This window comes from Furipterus horrens, unplaced genomic scaffold, assembly GCF_987537825.1.
Source record: "Furipterus horrens unplaced genomic scaffold, mFurHor1.1.pri manual_scaffold_3, whole genome shotgun sequence".
In the NCBI taxonomy this organism is placed as follows: Eukaryota; Metazoa; Chordata; class Mammalia; order Chiroptera; family Furipteridae; genus Furipterus; species Furipterus horrens.
Genome location: NW_028327173.1, coordinates 135,064,032 through 135,086,165, shown reverse-complemented (window position 1 = coordinate 135,086,165; position 22,134 = coordinate 135,064,032). Strand labels below are relative to the sequence as shown.

Here is a 22,134-nt window from a genome sequence, read left to right as displayed (position 1 = left end):
CCTAGGTTTTTAATTCCTTGGGAGCTAGGAGCTCAGAATATGGATGGCAGGGTACTGTTGCTTCCCTGCCACAAATCTGTTAGGTGACCTTCAGCTCTAAAGTCATAACTGCTCTGTATCTCATGTCTATAAATATCATCTCCAACTCAAATGCTATGAATCAATTTAGAAATCAGAGTTCCTATACAAGAGGAGTTTAAAATTTCCTTTGGATATATTTTGTTTTATTAATACGTGACAGAGAGCTTTCTAATAATAATAAATACTACTACTACTACTACTACTACTAATAATAATAATAATAAATCATTACTCATACTGGAGTATTCTTAAAGAGGCCTGGGCTTTTGAAGTCCCTTCTGGCTCAGAGACCCAAAGGAAGTACACAGAGTAAGGACAGAGGCAGCTACTCCCTGCCAGTGAGATGCTACTTGCCACTCTCTCCTCCACAAATGTGGGCTTGTGGAAAACAGGGCAGATCACCATTCCTGTCTTGGAGAAATGGCATCTGAGGCTGCCTAGGGTGGGCCCCGCTGTCGCCTGCTGACTCACTGCCCGTGGCGGGCCTCAGAGGGCTGCCCACACTGCTACGCTGTGCTTTTGGCACAGGAGAAAGTGAGCAGGTCTCCTTTGTGGCTGAGCTACACTTTCCTAAGGGCTGAGCCTGTGCCAAGCCCTCAGCTCAGGAAGGAACCACATGCTTCCTCAAGCCAGGCTGAACCAAGCTAGGGGTGAGGAGTGTAGGAGCATTTTCCATCTGCTCTATAGAAGACAGACACCCACATGTCTTCATGGCAGAGTCATGCAAAGGTGACCCACTCTCTGACATACTTGGGTACTGCAGGAGTACTGGGGAAAATTAGTAAGCCAGAGATGCTTTTCTCCTGCAATCTAGAAAGGTGGGTCATATGCTTCAACTAGAGTTGCATGCCCTTGTTCAACCAGGAAACACGAATTGGCGCTCTCTGCTCAGGGTTCTAATGTGTGCAGAGTCTTGACTTGCGAACGCAGCCCACTCTATATGAGTCAGCACAGCCACGTTTGTCCTGGAGGTGGGAAGTCTGGCCTCCATCTCTGAACTCTCTCTTCACCAGCAGCCTGGGAAACAACATCTTCATGGTGAGGGAGTCCCAGTCTCTGAGAAAATAGCTACACTTTATCTAAAGAGGTCAATATCCTCGTGAGGAATACTGGCAGTGCTGGCGATTCATATGTACATGTCCCAATTTTTAAAAAATGGCAACTCGGCTCCCATAGTGAATCCATCACACTCCCTCAATAGACACTAGCAGCCCCCCCGCCCCCCCAGAACAGCCACAGGATGGGTCCCACTGGCTCCAGTGATCCTCCTATAGTGGTCAAAGCCAGAAGCCCTTTTGCTTTTGGTGGACTAATCTGTTTCTGTTCTGATGGATCCTCTTTCGAGGGCTGCTCTGTGTTAAGAAAGCATCAGCATTGAACAGGAGGCCCTTCCACCTGCCTTTGGAGGGCATAACATCTTCCCCTCCATCCTCCCATCCCTGTGTTAGGATCCTCAAGCCCATTTCTAACTCCCTGCCCCATGTGCTCATTATGTGGCCAAATAGGGTAGGTTCAGTAGAAACAATTCTTATGGACATAATTATAACTAACATTAATTTAGATTTATATGTGCCAGGTACTGTGCTAATAGATTTATAGGCCTGAATGCATTCAATTCTCTCAATGCCCTGGGAGATAGGTACTATAGAAATTAGCTATGTTTTACTGATGAGGAAACTGGAGTTTAGAGAAATGAAGCACATGCCTGAGGTCACTAATGAGTAAATCACTGAGATGGTAAATCAAACACAAGGGGTTAACTACCATACCATACTGCCTTTCCAACGACTTAGCAAACTTGGCCACAGTATCAGGGAAACAGGGTGAGCAGGGCCAAGAATTCTGGCCATCTGGTTAGGTTGTCCAGTCCAGTGTTTGTCAAAGTTCCTCTGAGGGGGACACCCACATGGATGACCTCCAGGTATTGTCTACTCCACCTTAGGAAGAGTGATTTCACAGACTTCCTTGGTAACCTGGTTCATGGTTTAATCATTAACCAAAGCTCCTGTTTTAGCAGAATTTTATCAGTGCACTATTGATTGCTCTATTCTGTGTGGACAGAATAGAAAGGTCTAAAAGAGAATTGCCTGTACTATCACCCTTCCCAGACTGGAAGACAATCACAAATTACTCCCTTCAGCCTTCTCTTCCCCAAATCAACACTTTAAATGTTTCCCCAGACTTCCTCTGTCCACCCCCCATTAAATTACTAATGCTGCTGTTATAATGAAGCAGGGGCTGGAATCCTAGCATGTCCTTCTCATTGTTATAGCTGTATCATGAAGGCTGGAGAAGGGACCAAGGGACAGGAGAACGGTAAATCCGAGCTTGCTCCCTCTGCGACAACCATGGGAAGCTGGGGCTCTGGCCTCCAGCAGGATGGCCTGCATTTTTAGGCAGATCTGGCCAACTCCCCTCCAGGGAATCCCAAAGGGGCTCCTGAAGCAGCAGTGCAATAAGGCCCTGCACGGCAGAGAACTGTTGGCACAATGAGACAAGTTTGTGCAGAGGGGGTACAGGAAGGGAAGGCCGGAAGCATCCACTTGGAATCGATCTGCAGTCTGGCCCGAGCCTGAGCCCTGAGCCTGAGCTCAGCTGCGGCGATTTTTCTTCTTCTTTTCCAGGTTGTCCAATCTTGTTTCCTCAGCAAAAGTGGGGTTTTCTGTTGAAGCAAAAATTTCCCCACAAAGGTCACCTGAAAGGCGTATCTGTAGGGCCAGATCAGGAGTCTGAGATGTTAGCGGTTATCAGCGGAAGCTGTTTCTGGAAACCTAAATTCGAGTCACTAGCCAGAGAAGAACTGCCCTTTGATCTAAAGCACAGGAACAGCAGTAAATCCTCTTTATCACCTGACCAACAGGGACTCTCTGTCCTTTGGTTTGTGACTCCTTTAGATAGCTGGTTGCCAATAAACACTCATTCCGCCCCCTCTGAAAGGCACATTCTTAGCGACTGTGTGAATGTGGCTGTGTGTACCCACCATCACAGTCACATGGGAAATGCTTTTTTTTCTGGGCTCAGAGGTGGGAGAGGATCTTGCGGGCAGCTCTGCACTGGTCAGGTCAGCCCTGGACGGCCACAACTCTTGCTGAGGGAGACTAGCCCTGAGATACACTGTGCCCTAGGACCACAGCTTGATTTTCATACGATGAAAAGATAAGAACACAGGATGCTAAGCTCACGACCGGAAAGAGACAGCAAGGAAAAGTAAGCAAAAGCAGCCCTGAGTCCTCTTTTAAGCACTGGCCAAGGGAGGAGGGATATTCTGGACCTGACCTCTTCCCCACTCCCTGACACTGTTCCCTGAGACTTGAACCCTAAACTTCTGGGCAGGCATTAAAGCTGGTCCACATTTCTCAAAGGTCCAAGGTCAGGGATAGGGAGATATCCAAAGAAACAGGGACAGGGAGGAATCTTTTGGGACTTTGGTACTTAATAAGCAGCAGACGGAAATTGCAAAAGTGGGGGAAGGCCTGATTTTGTATCTGCCACCATGGGAGACAAACTGAAATAACATTTCTTGACACCAAAGCCCCCTGATGGTTCAGAGCTGAGATCTCTGCCATCTGCAGGACCCACCTTGTGGGCAGTTTCTGCAAACTGCTGGGCGCTGTTCTTCATGTCCTCTGTCTTCTCCTCCGCTCGGCCTAACCGCTCCCCGCGCTCGTTCAAGGCCTGGCTCGCTTTCTGTACGGCACTGGTCACACTGTCGGCTGCTGAGTGGAGGATGCTGTTTCCTGGAGAGAGACAGCAAGGGCATCAGGAGCTGGCTTGGCTGACCTACAGTGGCAGACCCCTGCCAGGGATGAGCACCCTGTGAGAGAAAGGCAGGTCACACTACAGAAAGGCCTCTGGGTCTAGGAAACAAGTCAACATTTCTTCTGATTGGGGCTGACCGACTCACTTGCAGGAAAAACACCTCTTGACTGCAGGACCTGGGCAAAGGCTGAAAACTTCTCTCACACCCCCATCACCAATACGCCACTCATTTCTGCTTTCCCGGCATTCTGTTTGGGGAAGCTCCAAGAACTGGGTCCACTTGGATTTAGGATTTGACTTGCAAATGAAAAAGGGAATCCTGACAAGTTCAGAGAATTAGGCAAGTTTAATGAGACATATCTGGATCTTTTGTGCCTTTGCTTTTGACCAGGGCTTTAGGTGAAAAACCTCAGAAAAACTGGGGGCACAGAACTTTTCCAGATATAATGCTCTGTCTTCCTTTCAGCTCTTCCCTTCCATTTTACCCCTCATCCCTAAGTGTATGGCTCCATGTAAGAAGCTCTGAATCAATCTCAAAGTCTGGAGTAGATGTGTCACCGCCCAACCTTGAGTCCTGAGCTGTGTCTTGGCTGCCAGGGTCTCCTTGCCTCTAATCTCTAGTATATGAAATATGGTGCCCTGGCACCACACTCAGGCAGCAGGTGGAACACAGTGAACCAGCATGAGAAGACACTTAACACTCCCAGATTCACGAGTGACGACATTGAGGAAGCTGGAAGCCATCATGTTTCAAAGGGTCAGGCATCCCTGACATCCCACTCGCCAGGACTGGGAAACAGAATTCAACAGTGAAAGCTGGACGATGCACAACCCACTGAGAACAAGCATTTTGCAAAATGACAACAGAAGGGAATTAATTGCTGTATTTTGTTAACATTGAGTGGAAGATATTTCATGGCATTTAATGTAATAGCTTTATGTCTTTGAATAAGTTTATTACATCATTTAACTTTGTACCTGGGATGGATACATCTAGCCACAGACAGCTTTTAATAGAAATGTAATTTCCTCTGGTCTCAGCTGCAAAGGCTTACTAATTTCTCCTCTGTGGGAACAGTCTGTGGTTTATGGAAAAGAATCTCAGGCAAAGAAAGTGCTTTTCCCAGAGGAAGCACTTCATAAATTGTTTACCATTTTTCTTCTTTTGGGGGGGATTTCAAGGGCTTTCACTTTGCACTAAAGGAAGAACGGGGTTAACTTAGTATTACTCAGCTGCATCAAGCACTGCAATGAACCAAGATAAATTGGCACAGATTAACAGGGACGAGAGGAGATGAGGCTCTGGAGAAACCTGGTCGAATGCCAGAGCTGGAATGGAAGGTCTAGATCTTCAGAACAGATCTAGGAGGAGAAATCTTGGTCCCCTTTTGCATTTACATCATACTCATACTATGATGCCAGTCTATCATCACTGCCTAACATTTTAATAGCATTTTGCAATAATAAATCTCCGTTACAAGTCTCATCTCATTTGACTGTCACAAAAATTCTATGAGAAGGCTGAGACTAGTTGAGGTTAAGTGGCTTTCACAAGATCATGTCACCAGGGATGGGACATGGCCAGCACTGGAACAAGGTTTTCTAATACTTTTCCTTATTCTGCACCTTCCTCTTTGCAGATATGGTGTTGGTCCTGGGAAGCAATCACTATGCCAGAATTGTAAGCAGACAAGCACAATAGATAGGTTTTGACAGGTTATTTCCCAAGGTAATGCTTGACTGTTTCTGCCCTTAAGGCATTCCTCTTAGTAAATGAAGACTTATGGCCTATGTTGCATTGCAAGTCAAGTGTTCTCAAGAGGGGAGAGGGCAATGGGGTGGAGTGGGAAGATGGAGAAAAGACTGGAAGGTGAAGAGGAGTGGGTGAGGGCACAGGAAAATCTCCTGTTCTGTTTCCTTCCATATACCCACAGCTTAGTCACAAGAGGTCAGGGGAAAGATGGGGCCAAGAATCTGCAACTTCATAACTAGGAATAACTGCATTAAAGCAAAGGGATTTTAGAATTAGCTTTCATAAAATTAAGAAGGTATATAACCAGGACTTGTCTCTTCCCATTGGAATTGAGCCTCATGATATTTTCAAAGTTCAGACATATCTGTGTTTCTGAAATGATCCTGCTATGCACAAGCCACATCGCTTTCTTGTCATGACTTCCATAAAGTTAATCTCATATACGATGTCAGGTAACACTGCACCCTCTTTTATATACGATCTAACCAATAGTCATTATAACTAAAAAGAGAACCAAATGTTATGACTAAAAGAGGAAATAAAATGCTTTCTTTACTATTCAAAGATGACACCGATGACCACTATTGATAGAAAATCCACCTTCAGTTATTTTCAGGCATGAGGATGGATTTGAACAAATCCTGTTGTCTTAGTAGAAATGACCTTTCCTGGTTTCAATTCTATCCATACTTCAGGCCCAGTGAAGTCCTATCACCTTAAGGGCAATTCCATTCTTTTCTTCCCCTCAAGTCTGGGAAAACTGTCTATGTCCTTCTTGGGTGCGTAATTAAGTACAGTTATGAGCAACTTTTCTACTTCATTTCTTCACCTGTAGATACAGTAACTTCCCAGCTGAATTATGAATTCCCTGAGGACCCCACTTGACTTTACTGACCATCCCCTAAATCTTGAATTTTCTCCTCTTGCCCTGGGTCTCCTTGCTTATTTTCTTCTCTCTGGGATTGTTTTTGCCAATGCTGTAATTCCAAGGTTCTGTCCTTGGCCATCTTCTCTTATGCGCTCTACAGACACTCCCTGGAACAATTTCACTCAGTGCATGGCTTCAATGGCCACATTTTTATCTTTAGCTAGATTGTGCTGCTGAGCTCCAGACCCTTATGTTTTCTTACTGAACAACTGCAGGTGAGTGAGCCAAAGTCATCTTGAAATCAATATGTCTCAACCTGACCCTATTATCTTTCCCTTCACATTCACTTTTCCTTTGGGATTTCCTGCTCAGTGACTAACCCCACTATCCACCCAGGTCCTTAATTCAGAAGTCTGGGCGTCTAGTCCAGATTCCTCCCTCATTGTTACCCCATACAACTAAAGGTCACCTCCTACACGGCTCTCTGCTTGCTACCATTCTCATGATCTCTATAGTGATCCAGTTCCTCTTACCTTTAGAGTTATAGTGACAGCCTTCTGTCTAACTGTTCACACACCTTTTCTGGCCCATCTTCCACACTTTTATAGTACATTTTTACAAAGGCAAATCTGTTACCACTTCTCTTCTACTTCAAGATAAAACTGAGACTTGTGCTCTGCTTCTTTCTCTCAGCTCATCTCTTGGATCCCCGTCCATTTTCCCTCCTACCTAGCATTTTCTAACTCTATGCCTTGCATAAATTTTCATAAATGTGTCATGTTTCTTTTACTCTATGACTTTGTTGTTACTGCCACCTTTGTCTGGAACTCTGCTTCTCATCTTGGCCTTCCCAATTACTTCTAAATGCTTCAACATACTTCAGACCTCTTTCCTAGAAACCTTGTCATGTTCAGCCCATTCTTTCCCCTGCTGCTCCCAACATACACATTATCTATTTCAAATAGTGTATTAATTTTCCTGCATCTAATTGTTGGATATCTAGTGTGAGCTCCTTGAGGGTGGAAACTGTATATTTCTCACTTCTGATTCCCAATACATGGCACACAGTAGACACTTAAATGTTGGCTGACTTAGAGGCAGAAAGTATAAATCATCCTTCTTATGATTTTCTTTTTTCAGTAGGAAAATATCTTTATTTCTTGGACAAATCAGTGACTTAAAAAAAATACACTTTATTGATTATGCTGTTACAATTGTCACAATTTCTTTTCCCTTTGTTCCCCTCCATCCAGTGACCACCCCCTCCATTTGCCCCCCCCTTATCCATGCCCATTGGTTGTGCATATAGTTCTTCTCAACATCTTCCTGTCTACTCCACTCCCTCCTACTATGCTTCTTAATTCCTGTACCATCTCCCTCCCTTCCCTCCCTTCCCCCTCCCTGCTGACCTCCCCCCATAATGTTCCCCATACCTATAATTCTTCTCTCATTCTCGTTGCCTATTTAGTTTGCCTTTGTTTCAGTTCCCTAGCTTCTGTTGTTGGTTGCTGTGATACACTTTTCATTTTAATGTTGATAGTTTTGATCTTCTTTCTCCTAAACAAGTCCCTTTAACATTTAATATAACAGTGGTTTGGGGCTGATGAACTCCTTCAGTTTTACTTTGTGAACTCCTTCAGTTTTACTTTGTCCTGGAAGAACTTTCCCTGCCCTTCTGTTCTGAATGATAGCTTCGCTGGATAGAGTAATCATGGTTGTAGGTTTTTGCTTTTCATTACTTTGAATATTTCTTGCCAATCCCTTCTTGCCTGCAGAGTTTCTTTTGAGAAATCAGGTGAAAGTCTTATTGGGACTCCTTTGTATGTAATCCTCTTCTTCTCTTTTGCTTCTTTTAAGATTCTCTCTTTATCTTTAATTTTTGACATTTTGATTATAATGTGTCTTGGTGTGATTCTCCCTGGATCCAGTTTTTTTGGAACTCTCTGTGTTTCCTGGACCTGTAAGTCTATTGCCTTCCTCAAGTTAGGGAAGTTCTGCTTCATTATTTTTTCACATAATTTTTCAATTTTTAGTTCTTCTTCTTCACCTTCTGGCAACCCTATGATTCAGATGTTGGCCCTCTTATAGCTGTCCCATGGGTTTCTGAGATTCTCCTCATTTTCCTCACTTTTCGTTTCCTCTTTCTGCACTGGTTGACTGTTCCTTCCCTATGTTCTGGTTTGTTGATTCGATCCCTGGTTTTCTTTCCCTCAGGACTAGTTTCGTATGTGTTTTTATTCATTTCAGCAGGACTAGCCTTCATTCCTTCCTGTCTTGTTTAAGATCTGCTGTTAGGTCTGTAAGCATTTTTATAACCAAAGTTCTAAACTGTGCCTCAGAAAGATTTCCTATCTGCTGCTTTGTGAGATTAGATATTTGCTATTTGGTCAGCTGTGTCACTGGGATCTCTATCATGATCTGTGCCATCCTGACAGTTTTCTGTTTACTTTTGCTTCCTGGGCAGGGCTGTCATACCTCCTACGCTATAGGGGACAGAGCCCCGTGCACTCATCACAACTGAGCGGCCCTTCTCACCATGCTGTGGCATTCTGTGTGGGGGTGGGGGTCCAAGATGAACTTCTGCTGTTCACTCTCCGCTGAGAGACTGGGAGCCTCCTCCTCTGTCCCCACCACCTCTGGGCCTCACAGTCTAATGTAATGGGGGTCTGTCTTCCCCAGCACTGGAATCGCACGCTGATGGATCTGGTCTGCAGCCAAGGGTGTTCCCCAGGCACTTCTTGCCTCCCCTTAAATACAGGTGTCTGTGCTTACCGCTGTCCTGCCACCGTCGCTGCAGATGCCGCCACCAGCACAGCTTAACCTCTCCACCCTGGCTTCACCCCTCCTACCCGTCTGGACAAGCACCACTTCTTCATAACTTCATACATTGGACTTCCATTTATTTTCTGGAACTTCTGGTTATTTCTGGTTTTGCGGTAGTTGTATTCCTTCTAAGTTGTGGAGGGAGATGGAGCATGTCAGTCTAGGTCTCCATCTTGGCTGGAAGTCTCCTGTGTGTGTTTGCCTCTGTGTCTTAGGTAGAGCTGTCTCTCCTGTTACGTTGTAGGGGTAGAGCTTTAGGGATTCATCAGTACAGGGCGACCTGTTTCACCACATTGTGGCGCTGTATGTGGGGGAGGGGTCTGAGAGGGAATAATGCTGCTTGCCCAGCACTTACCCCTTTTCCAGGCACTTCTTCCACTTCTGTATGGGACTGGTGCCTCTTTAGCTGTTGCCCTGGCTGTTGTTCCCAGAGTGCATGGGTCTGCAGATGTTCTAGGACTGTGGGGGTCCTTTAAACAAGCAGACTCTCCTGAGAGACTGGCAGTTTCTGCCTCCACCCCAACCCCTACTGGTTTGCGCAGTCAAAAGCAATGAGGCTTGATTTTCCCCGGTGCTGGTACCGTGAGTTGTGCGGTCTGGTGAGGAGCTGGGAACACTCCCCAGGTGTCCCTCCTGACTTTTTAAAACATGTAACTGTGCTTTCCACTGGCCAGCCACTTCTGCTGCTGCCGCCACCACCACACTGTGTCCTCTCCGCCTCGGCTCCGCCCCTCCTGCTTGTCTGGATGAGTATTTCTTTATATTTTTGTTTGTTGGACTTCCGTGCAGTTTGACTTTCTGGAACTTCCGGTTGTTTCTAGTTTTGAGTTAGTTGTACAGTAGTCTCTCTCTATATCACGGTTCCCTTATTGCGGCCTCAGTGTATTGCGGGATTTAAAAAAATATTATATATAATTATTCATCATGGATTTTTTGCTATATTGCAGGATTTTGTGGTACTGTAAACATATGTTGTTAAGGTTATGTAGGTTTAAGAGTGTAGAATATGTTTAAGAACATAAGTAGTGTTTATAAAAGTGTGGAAAAGGTTCATAGGGATTGGGAAAGGTTAATAAGGGACTGGGACCAGTTTATAAGTGTGTTGGAAGGGTTTCTAAAGCCTTAAATAAATATATAAATACTAAAATAAATGTAAGGTTCCTATTTCGTGTATTTTCACCTATCGCGGGGGTGTGGGGTGGGGTCTAGAACATAATACCTGCGATAAGTGAGAGATTACTGTATTCCTTCTTAGTTGTGGAGGAAGATGCAGGATGTCTGCCTATGCCTCCATCTTGGCCAGAAGTCTCTTATGATTTCTTTGTGCCCTAGCAGAGAGTTGGACACATAACTGATGCTGTCACATGATCTAACTAGGTCCTGAAAGTCTAAATTTGTCAAATGACTAAGGGTTTCGTCTTTGTCTAATGAAGTTAACTATATCCTTTAGTCATTGTTCCAGGAATTTAATGAATTAAATCAACAACAAAAATCAAAAAAGGAAACGTTTTTGCTATAGCAAAAGAGGAAGTTCACAAAAAATTTGTTGTTACTAGCCTGAAAATAAACAAATGAAAAGTATAAAAGTAACAGAAGTTAAAGAGCTTAATAAATCCAATGCAAAATTGACAGTTGCCTGAACACTTACTATTTCTAGGCATTTAAAAAAATCTGCTCTTTATAATAACGTTATGTGATGGGCATATCATTTTTTTTAATCCCATTTTTATAGGTGGAAGCAGCAATATAAAGAGACAGGTTTAACAACATGCCAGGAATTACACAATAAATGAATAGCAGAGCTAAGTTTTGAATCCAGGAAGTCCAGCTCCAGAACCAATTCTCTTACTCATTGTGTTAACTGGCTCTCTACTGGAATTTTCTTGTACTGAGATTAATGACACAGTTTGCATTAACTATATGCAATAAGACTTCAGTGTAGTAGTTCTTAATGTATTTCTTAAAATAATATAAAACAAAACATCCTGTCCTTATTATAAGTTAAAAAAACTGCAGAAAATTTAGAATACACATTACAAAAAGGCAATAAAATCATGTAATATTCAACTACTTAGAGATAACCATAATTTATATTTGTGGTATATTTTATTGTAGTAATTTTTCTGCTTATGATTTTCTGAAACATGGTTGAAACCACACTCTATGTGAGGGAGGATCCTCCCCCAAACTGGAATTCACTTCTGGAGGGCGGGCCCCTTGTAGTACAGGCTTCCTCCACTTGGTGAGTGTTCTAGGAACCCATCTGTATCAGTGTACCAGCTGGCGTTGTTGTGAGAAGCTGCGTTTGGCTTCAGTGAATTTTTTTGAAGACTCTTTCTATGCATTTGCCCATTTCATGATGTGTGGTAATTTACAAGTGCAAACCAAAAACAGTATAACCCCGTCTCTGCCCCACCATCCCTATTTACCTGATCTTTCCCCAAGTGACTTTTTTTTTGTTTCCCTGGATGAAAAAGTCCTCAAAGGGCAATGTTTTGCCGATGTGGAAGAGGTTAAAAAAAAAAAAATGGCAGAAGCATGAAAAGGCATCAGAATTGATGAATTCAAAAATTGTTTTGAGCAGTTGAAAAATGTCTCTATAGGTGTATTGCATCAAGTGGAGAGTACTTTGAAGATGACTGAAGTTTAAACAGGTAAGAATAAATAAAGATTTTTTTATAAATAAATTCTATTCTTTGGGTCCCCCCTCATATATTTAGTTATATAGCCCAGTGTGGGTACTTTCCCATGTTATGAAAAATTATTTGAAAATACTGTTTATAATGGCTTCATTAAATTATTGTAATTTATTCAAAACAATTACTCCTTTAGACATTTGGTGTGTTTCCCAAAGTCTTAGTTTTTAAAATGAGGCTGCAGTTATCTTCTTGCACTTATACACACACACGCACAAAATCTTTGCCCCCATCTTTGATAATTCCTAAAAATAAAACTGCTGGTTTAAAGAACACAACACTTTTGAGTGTCCTGATGGATGCTGAAAATCGTTTCCTTGAAAGATTCATTCAATATTCAGAACTATTCATTTGAGTGCATATGTGCCAGGCACTGTGATGTTGACACAAGTGGCAGAATGACTTTGAAATGAGTATTTAACTTCTGATTTTTAATTTCCTCATCTGTTAAATGAGCATCATGCCATGCACCTCATGTGGCTGTTGTGGAAACTAAGACGAAGATGTATACAAAGTGCCTGTAGTGCTCAATGGACACCTGTCCCTCCACCTCCCGAAGACCACACCTGCTCCCTAAAAACTATAGAAAAGTGGCACAATATCACCCAATTCCATTGTATGTCTCCCTCTCTTCCCTCCTATCTCAGGGCTAAGTGTCATGAGGCTCACAGAAGACATTTCTAAGATATCTTTTATACCTGCTGTGTGTAGCTCAGTGTGTTGCTTAGACAGGGAGCTGAAGATATACTCATTAAATCAATGAGTATGATTTATATATAGGATGCCTGACTCAAAAGTTGGGGCCCATCATAATGTGTTGAGTTAGATCTGGAAATAAAACAGTCTCCCAAGGCAGATAGAACAGTAATTTTCTCTAAAGAGACATAAGCCTATTAATACTCAAATTTATTCATGCAGTCTGGAAAGAGGCTGTCAACCACGACAAATAAAGTCAACTACCTTTTGAATTGTAGCCTCTGGAGACTACAGCAGAGACCATTCTTACTTTATTGATGTTGCATTGACATCAGTTCCATTCAATATGCGCTTTAAAAAATGTATATGCTGACATTTTTTTTTTGTGAAGTGATTTAGAAGACTGAGAGCAACTTGAGATAAAGCTTTTAGTATTGTATCAGTTATTGTTTAAAATCACATTAAAAATTTAACTGTATAGAAAAATTAGTGAAAAGTGTAAAGTATATTGATGAGTAAGAATAGAACAGAAAAAAGAGGAAAGATCTTTAAAGGTACACAAAATACTCCAATAGCTCAAAGACCAACATAATTTCTTTTGATTGTCCTGGACTTCAGGTTGTAGCTTGGCAATCAAAATTACTAATTCTGTAACTAGTAAAGAGGCAACTGAAATAGAATTTCAGCAGCTACTTTCTGTATCAAATACATATATAGATATTTGAAATGTAAAATACACATCTTGTTTGAGAAAAAGATAGTGGAAAAAATCATATAAAAATAAATGATCAATATACCAATCTATACTAAGCCCTGGCTGGTTTAGCTCAGTGGATTGAGCGTCGGCCTGCGAGCTAAGTGTCGCTGGTTCGATCTTCCAGTCAGGGCATATCAGAGAAGGAAAACTCTGACCCCAAAAAACCTCTGCTGCCTTGCGGCATACCTCTTCAGGGGAAAGGCTAAGGGAGTAAACCCCGACAGAAAATCCGGAGCCGGAGTCCCTAAGGCGGTTTGACGTTGTAGTCAACACCGGCAACTCCTGCGGCGCACCTGAAGCCAAGCTGTATTGACTCCGTCTTTCCCTTGGACCCTTCAGCTGCGAAGAGAGGGGGGGTCTGCTGCATGGGCAACAGCAGACCCTCCATATCACCCTGCCCAGGCTCTGTAGCTTCAGCTTCACTGGAGAGGACACTCCAGCGTCATCGCAAGATGTCGATTCAACACAGGAGGAGACAGATACCGTGTCACTCCCGAGTCGGACTGCACAGCCATTCTCAGCGGTGCAGATAGACTCTTAAGAAGCTACACCATCGTCTCTCGAGACGGATGGCTGCCGACGAGGACTCAGTGCTGAGTAAGCATGCTCACCTCAGAGCACTCTTTTAAAATAAAATCTGTGAATAGTCTTGCTTGGACTATTTCTATTTTGTAATCAATTAACCATTTAGGAATACCTGTTCAATAAGTCCCATTTATCCAAACTTAGAGGAAAACCATTTATGTAAAAAAAGTGTGTGTGTGTGTGTGTGTGTGTGTGTGTAAAGTTAATTTGGGCTCTAATACAATAAACTCAAAAATTGGCAGGAAGATCTATTATATTAAATCTGTTAATAGGTCAGAAACATTAGTAACTATCATATCATACATCCAAAGTGTTCAATAATAATCATCTATTTTTGAGTAGATTAAATAGTCCCTATTCTATTCTCATCTATGTATTATTTTTCTTAACAAAACCATTTTGTGGTTAGACATAAGGTACACTTAAGTTTGGGACAGTATTAGTGATATTTAAATTAAGTTTACTGGATGCAAATCTATGGGATTCAACCAAGATTTTCCTTTCCATTTTCTATTTCCAATCTTCATCTTGCTCAGTGTCTCTACCACTAGAGGATCTACCACTAGAGGACATACTCGCAAAAGAAAAGTCTCATGAAAACTTGACTCCCTGAAGGTGGGATCTCTTCTTAGATCTAAAGTCACTCTGAACCATTTACACACTATTCTGCTCTTGAGTGAGTCCCCACTTCCACCCCCACCGGTGGTAATTCAGTAGAATGGGAGTCATAATGCTTCCAAGGAGTTCCTGCTTAGTACTGTGACTTGCACTAAACATTTTACAAATGAATAATAACTGAAATAATAGTAATGATATTAACTTTTACTTCTACAAACAGGGGTTGAATGCAAAGGCCTATCCAGTGAAACACATTGGCTCTTAACTCACAGACTCCGTTAATGATCTGTGAGCACGGGTAGATGTCCAAGCTCTTTCAACACTACATTGACTAATCCATACTAATCACACTGCTGCACTTCAATGTTGGACAACCCCTAGGATCCCCTTGTAAGATGAAGATTCTTTCAAAATATAAAGTTTCATTTGTGCTTTTGTGGTACTGACGAGTAAGTAAACTCTGTTACACATCCAGGTTATGTTACAACAAGCCTCTCTAGAAAGAAGAGTTAGTTGTTACCCAGTGTTGGGTACAGATGCAGCGCGATCCACCAGTCACTCAGAGAATAGCTACTATTCACTGACTGTCTACCCTGTGCAGGTGCTGTAGTAATTGTCAGCTTCCTCAAAGGAATATATTCTTACCCAGGGAGCTGAAGGAGCTTCCATGATCACCCAGACCTTGACCCTAAAGCACTTTTAATTATTTTTAAAGTAAATATTGTATATATTTAAAGTTTACAACATGATGATTTGATGTATATATACTGCCTACTAAAATGATTAGTACAACCAAACTAATTAACATATCCATCTTATCAGCGTTGCCTTTTGTGTGTGTATGTGTGTGGTGAGAGTACCTGAAATCTACTCTTTTAGCAAATTTCCAGTGTTCAATACAGTATTATTAACTATAGTCATCAGGCTGTGCTTTAGATCTCCACTTACTCATCCTATATAATTTCAACTGTGTACCCTTGGACCAACATCTGTCTATTTCCCCACATCCCTGCCCATGGGAACCACGCACACAAAGAAAAAAGTACATGATCTAACTTATATGTGGAGTCTAAAAAAGTCAAATACATAGAAGCTCAGAGTTGACCCCAAAGCTCTGAACAACAATATCAGTATTTCCCAAAGTGGTTGTGTGGCTTAAAAAAGTCCTACATAAAAAAACACAATTCTATTGCAAAACAACTTTGTGAAATACTGATTTACCTGGCTCCTTTATTGCAGAACTTTGGAAAACCTTTAGTATGCTAATGTAAATTCTATCAAAATCAGGTAGGGGTAGAAGCAGGAGAGATCTGCTAGCAGAATTTCCCAAAGATATTTATTTAGAAGGTTCTTGTGCACAGAATCTACTGAGGAAAATGCTACAATAAACAATACTGACTTTGAAGTTAAAGAAAAATAAATAAATCCAGGCTGTCCTCATCAATTTAGTAATAGAAGGACAAGTCATGTAATTACATTAAAAAGGCTTGCTTTCTAGAAGCAGCAGAACAGATATAGCATGCTGAATGGCAATTCCAGAATTATCTTTTGTCTCAAGTTGGTGGCTAATTTCAGGGACCATAAAGCTTGTTTGTTGCCTGCAGCTGGATGGCAAAGGAAAATGGACTCAGAGCTCGGGAGTACTTTGTAAACCCATAAACTCAAAAGCCTGTTTGAAATAGACCTTGGAGTTATCTATTGCTGACATTACCAAAGGAAGAAGAACGGACCATTCTTTATTCTGGGGGCGATGTTAAGGTAATTGAGCCTGTTTTCAAGTCACAGCTATGGACACAGGAGAAAGCCCGTGCTCCCTTCCTGTCCTATGGAAGCCTGTGAGTTCCTACTCTTCTCAGATTCACAGTCCCAGTATGCCCAATAGCAAGGGTCAAACATTTAGGATTCTATTCACATCCTTGAAACACCTGAATTCAGGATATGTGGAGAAATTCAGCAGTCCTTTAGCACTCATTAAACTTGGTCATATGAAAATGCTCTTAGAAGAGTTATGGAGCATCAGCAGAATGAACTCAAGGAAACCCCTTTTTGCTTTGTTTTGTTCAGAGAAGACAGGCTCTCAGGAGCGTGGCTGAAATGCAACTCGAGAGAGTGAACCTTGTTCTGAGGTAGAAAACGTTGAGTGCCTCTAACTTCAGTAAAATGGATTTTGTTCCCTGTCTTTGGATGTATGTAATTGCTATGAGCCTTTGCTTTCTCATTGGCACAATGGTGATAAAAACAGTCCCTACTTTTCATTAACTTTATTGTGAGAATGAAATAAAATATATACTTAGCATAGTGTTAGTAATGGAGTATGAGCTCAATACATACTGTATTATTAGTACTATCTGATTCATTCTGCACATTTATTGTAAAATAAACATGGGCTAGACACTGACTATACTTGCCTGCTTCTCAAATTTTACCTTAATGTTAACCCACTGTTTCCCTCCCACCCTCCATCTGACCTCCTCCTCCTGAATTTCCTGTGTTAATGGCCCTCTGTCCACCCAGTGTCCTGCGCTCAATCCACCTTTAATTGTAACCTCTCTGTCATACCCCACAGCCAGGTGTTCGTGTAGCACAGGGCGTTTGTCTCAGCAAGGGCTCTTCTGTCAGCCTTCGATTCTCTTTCTAGTCCCTGCCAGGGCTTACTGGACCACCACAGCAGCCTGCTGGTTTGCGTGCCACTGGTCACAGTTCTCTAAGACATAATCCTCTTTCTGTACTACTGACTTGATCATGCCCCCTCCTTGCCTCAGCCCCTGTTGGCTCACCCATTATAGCAAAACCAACTAAAGAAGAGCCTTCTAGATCTATTTGCCAAGCTACCCACCTACCACCCTGCCCACCCCTCCACCCCCAGACTCCAATCTCTATCTCCCGCCTCATTGTTTTATTTGACAAATTTTAGAAAATTGTTCATTTTATGAGTTTCTTACTCTAGGTAGAGTACAGCATATGATAAATAAATTCAATGTAAATAAAAAGCTTGACAAGGAGCACTATGTCCAGCTCTGTCCCTAAGGGTGTCCAACCAAACATTAGTAATAGCACTTAATTGTTTTTTGCAATATTAGTCGTCGTCGTCGTCGTCGTCGTCGTCGGCAGCCGTCCGTCTCGAGAGACGATGGTGTAGCTTCTTAAGAGTCTATCTGCACCGCCAAGAATGGCTGTGCAGTCCGACTCGGGAGTGACACGGTATCTGTCTCCTCCCGTGTTGAATCGACATCTTGCGATGACGCTGGAGTGTCCTCTCCAGTGAAGCTGAAGCTACAGAGCCTGGGCAGGGTGATATGGAGGGTCTGCTGTTGCCCATGCAGCAGACCCCCCCTCTCTTCGCAGCTGAAGGGTCCAAGGGAAAGACGGAGTCAATACAGCTTGGCTTCAGGTGCGCCGCAGGAGTTGCCGGTGTTGACTACAACTTCAAACCGCCTTAGGGACTCCGGCTCCGGATTTTCTGTCGGGGTTTACTCCCTTAGCCTTTCCCCTGAAGAGGTATGCCGCAAGGCAGCGGAGGTTTTTTGGAGTCAGAGTTTTCCTTCTCTGATGTGCCCTGACTGGAAGATCGAACCGGCGACACTTAGCTCGCAGGCCGACGCTCAATCCACTGAGCCAAACCAGCCAGGGTATATTATTACTACCGTATACATAAAAATGCTTTATATGTATACAATGGTCCTACCTTTACAATCCATGCCAAGTTGTTCAATTAGCAACAAGAAATTATTACAATTTTGCAATATTAGTACTCAAATGCAAACCTAGCACTTAGGTATTGGTGTCTAACACTGTTTTCTGCTAGAAGAAATAAAAGTTCTTTGGAAAGTAGTGGTTTCCATGTCTTGGGGCAAGAAAAACTCAGGCCTGAAATTCCTTATTATTGGCAGCGAATAATAAGGATACTTTCAAAGATGGTAGGAATAGTGCTAAAAGCAAAATGAAACCAGTTTCAAGCAGGTCTTACTGGACAAGTTGTGATATTTAGAACATTAAGAGTAATAAAATGATTATAACAATGATTATAATAATTATAATATATAATTATGTTACAATAATTATATATTATAGTATAATGTATGATATAGAATTATGCAATTATAATAATTTTATATAACTTTGTAGAAGCCATAACTTGTTAATGATGACAATATAAAATATGAAGTATAAAAATGAAGTCAAAATACAAAACAAAGTGGATTATAATTGCTTTATTTTGTTTTATTGCTTTATTGATTTTAAAAAGAATGTTTTATTGATTTTAAGAAGTAAAGAATATTAACATATTTGAGTATTTTCTTTCTTCTAAGTGTTTACCTATCTATAAAAGTGTGATTTGTTTATATCTTGTGAGAAGTGATGGGTAAAAAAATCCTCCCAGAAAAGACTGAGTAGAAAGAGTGGCAGTGACACATTCCAAAGGGACAAGTGCTTTATTTCTCTTCTTTAGAAATTGTCTGTCTGTTCAGATGAGATCACATCTGCTAGGGAAGAAATCTCTAGATAACTTAACAAATTATGATATTATTAAGGAATCTGTATTTTTCCAACAATGCTAACATAGCAGATCAGTATATAATAAAAACATGGTAGAGGATTATGTAATGCTGGCCAAAGAAAGCAAAAGATACACTGGTCTGGGAGAAAACTCATGAAGTTAAAAATACTGAACTCATGTAAAAACCATGGGTATAAATAGTGTTACTGATGTGATGCATAAAGTTCAATTATGAAAAGGGACCCAGTGAAATATCCAGCTTTGAATCGCTTTGGGAGAAGAAACAAGAACAAACAGTTAAAAAGCTATTGTAGTAGTTCAAATAAGAGATAATGGTACTAGAATGTCAGTGGAGATGACAGAAGTGGAAATATTTAAGATATATATGATGGGCTGAATATGGGAGATGAGGGAAAAAGAAGAATAGCAATTGAATCCCAACCTTCTTATCTGAGCAAAGGGGGTATATAGTGGTGCAATTTACGAGAGAGAAGCAGCTGTCAGAAAAACAAGTTTCCTTGAAGGGTGAACAGATATGAGAATCGAGTATTTCCTTTTGGATAATGCTATGCTTAAGTTGCCTGTGAAACAGCCAAGTGAAGTCAATAAGGCAAATAGATATTCCTGTATGAAGCTCTGCAGAGACATCTGGGATGGAGATAAAATTTGTAAGTCAACGGCAGAGAGGGAATGGTAATGGATAAGCTCACCTAGTGAGCGATACTGAATTCTTTTAAGAATTTTAACGTTTATCGGATGGTTAATGTAGAAGTGCCTGCAAAGAATGCTAAGAATAAATAACCCGAGAGACAGGAGAAAAACCAAGGTGAGTTTGGCACACTGGAAGTCGGTACAACCCAACAGGAGGTGGTTACAAGAATGCTAAGACAATTCAATGCAGGCAATAGTGTTTTCAATAATTGGTGCAGGGACAACTGGAAATTCCATGCAAAAGAATGAAGTTGGACCCTACCTCACACTACATACAAATTTAACTCAAAATAGATCGGAGACCTAAACATAAAAGCTAAAATTTAAAACACTTAAGAGAAAACATGGGCCTAGATCGTCATGACCTTAGATGATGCAATGGTTTCTTGGAGATGACACTAAAAACACAAGCAACAAAAGGAAAGGGGATAACTTGGACTTCGGCAAAATTAAAAAGAAGGTCGTGCTCCCTCCTCCATGTTTCCTTAGGCACTTTACTCAACACTCTGTTATAATTACTTGTCTAAGTATTTGTTTAGTTAATTAGAGTGTGAATTTCTTAAATTTCCTTGACCATCTTGTCTCCATTTGTATACTTGGTGTCCAACAATATCAGATCCGTATGTCACATGCACCGTGTGGCTGGCACTACTGCATGAAAATAAACACAACTTTAAAATAAAAATAGGAAATAAAAATATAAAGGGTAGAAAATATAGAGAAAGGTCATCAAGAATAAAGCTCACTAAGACTAATTTATTTACATGAGATGGGAAGTTAAATGGCCTTGGAATAGGATGATAAGAGGTTAAGTGGTTTGAGGCTCTTAAGAATCAAGAACAAGGTGTGAGGTTAAATATCCTTTACAATAAACAAATATAAATTTACTTGATTTTTGACTTAAGAAAATAGGTATGCCACATTTAGTATGTGTCCAGCCCCAGTTGGTTCTTAGACATGTTTTACTTCAAAGTAATTTAAATTGTGATTCAAACTTATTGTCATTAAGTAATTAGGCTCTTGGGGAATTTAGCATGACTTCCTCTTATAAACATCCTGTTGCTTTCCCGTGGAAAACAATTTAGAGATCATCTAATTCCCAGAAAAGTGGTCATACTAGTAAGGGAAGGATTTGCTCAAGGTCACATCCCAGGTAACAGCAGAGCTGGCCATAGAAGCCATGTTTGTGGACCTGGAGCTAAATGAGGCTTTCTGCTCACCCAAGGTCTTCAGATTTAAGGAAAACACATACAGCCCTGGCTGGTGTGGCTCAGTGGATTCAGCACTGGCCTGCGAACCAAATGGTTGTTATTTTGATTCCCAGTCAGGGCACATGCCTGGGTTGCTGGCCAGGTTTCCAGTTGGGGGCATGTGAGAGGCAAGCATACATTGGTGTTTTGTTCCCTCTCTTTCTTCCTCCCTTCCTCTCTCTAAAAATAAATAAATAAAATCTTAAAAAATAAAAATAAAAATAAGAAGAAAAACACATATGGGAGCTGAGTAGGGAAGCTGAGAACCTGGCAATAGATTTCCTTAAGACAGTTCATTCTTGTGTCCCTTTGGAAAGTGTTATCCTTACCTTTCAGAGAACTTCCCCCCAGTGAGTGTGTGCACCAATGCCAGTTTGATTATGATACCATAACATAAAATCCAAGGGAAAAATCACATACTTCAAGGAAAAAATGTATACATACCACCAGTGATATCTCACATGGTCAATTCACATGTCCAAGGCACTGCAGGATTGTGAAGAACACTTTCAATTACTCAATGCTTTTCTGTCTGACGGTTCAGTCATTAAAATGGCAATGTGACTAGCATCAAAGGATGCATAGGAAACCTCTTATCTTGAGCAGGAGAAATGAGACAGATGAGCTTCCACAAAGATCATCTGCTAAATTTAATATGAAATATGCTGAGTATAACAAAAACTTTCTATTATAGTCACCAAGGTCACTTTACTACTGGAGTAAGTCATTACTGTTGCAGTTAAATCCTATTATTTAGGAGATGATAAAGAGAATCAAGTCAGTCTGCAGCCTTGACCTAGTTCCTTGTATGATATTGGCATCTGAAAATTTCAAAGTTTGAGTCAACTATGCTTCAGACACTGTCATCAAGGGTAAACAGTTAGTTGTTAAACTACAGTTTCTTTTTCTGACTCTGTCCAGTGCTGGCACACACATGTACTTGAGAGTCATTGAATTTGTAGTTTTAATGTGGTGAATCCAAACTGAGTATCTTATCTCATAGATTAAACATATGGTGATAAATATCATGATGATTTTT

At 41.4% G+C, this 22,134-nt stretch overlaps 1 protein-coding gene across 3 annotated transcripts in view; it reads right to left on the bottom strand.

Annotated features, from left to right (window-relative positions):
* Positions 1–22,134, bottom strand: part of STXBP6 (syntaxin binding protein 6) — a 246,261-nt gene that overhangs the window by 4,746 nt on the left and 219,381 nt on the right. For 2 of the 3 annotated variants that reach the window (XM_090270177.1, XM_090270176.1), the window contains exons 5-6: positions 3,661–3,818; positions 2,313–2,743 (exon numbers count right to left, since the gene is read on the bottom strand). In XM_090270177.1, the coding sequence (XP_090126303.1) occupies positions 2,474–2,743; positions 3,661–3,818 (428 nt within the window). In that variant the 3' untranslated portion in view covers positions 2,313–2,473. Of the gene's footprint in view, positions 1–2,312; positions 2,744–3,660; positions 3,819–22,134 lie in introns of those variants that run through there. The other variant, XM_090270178.1, reaches the window with a different exon arrangement.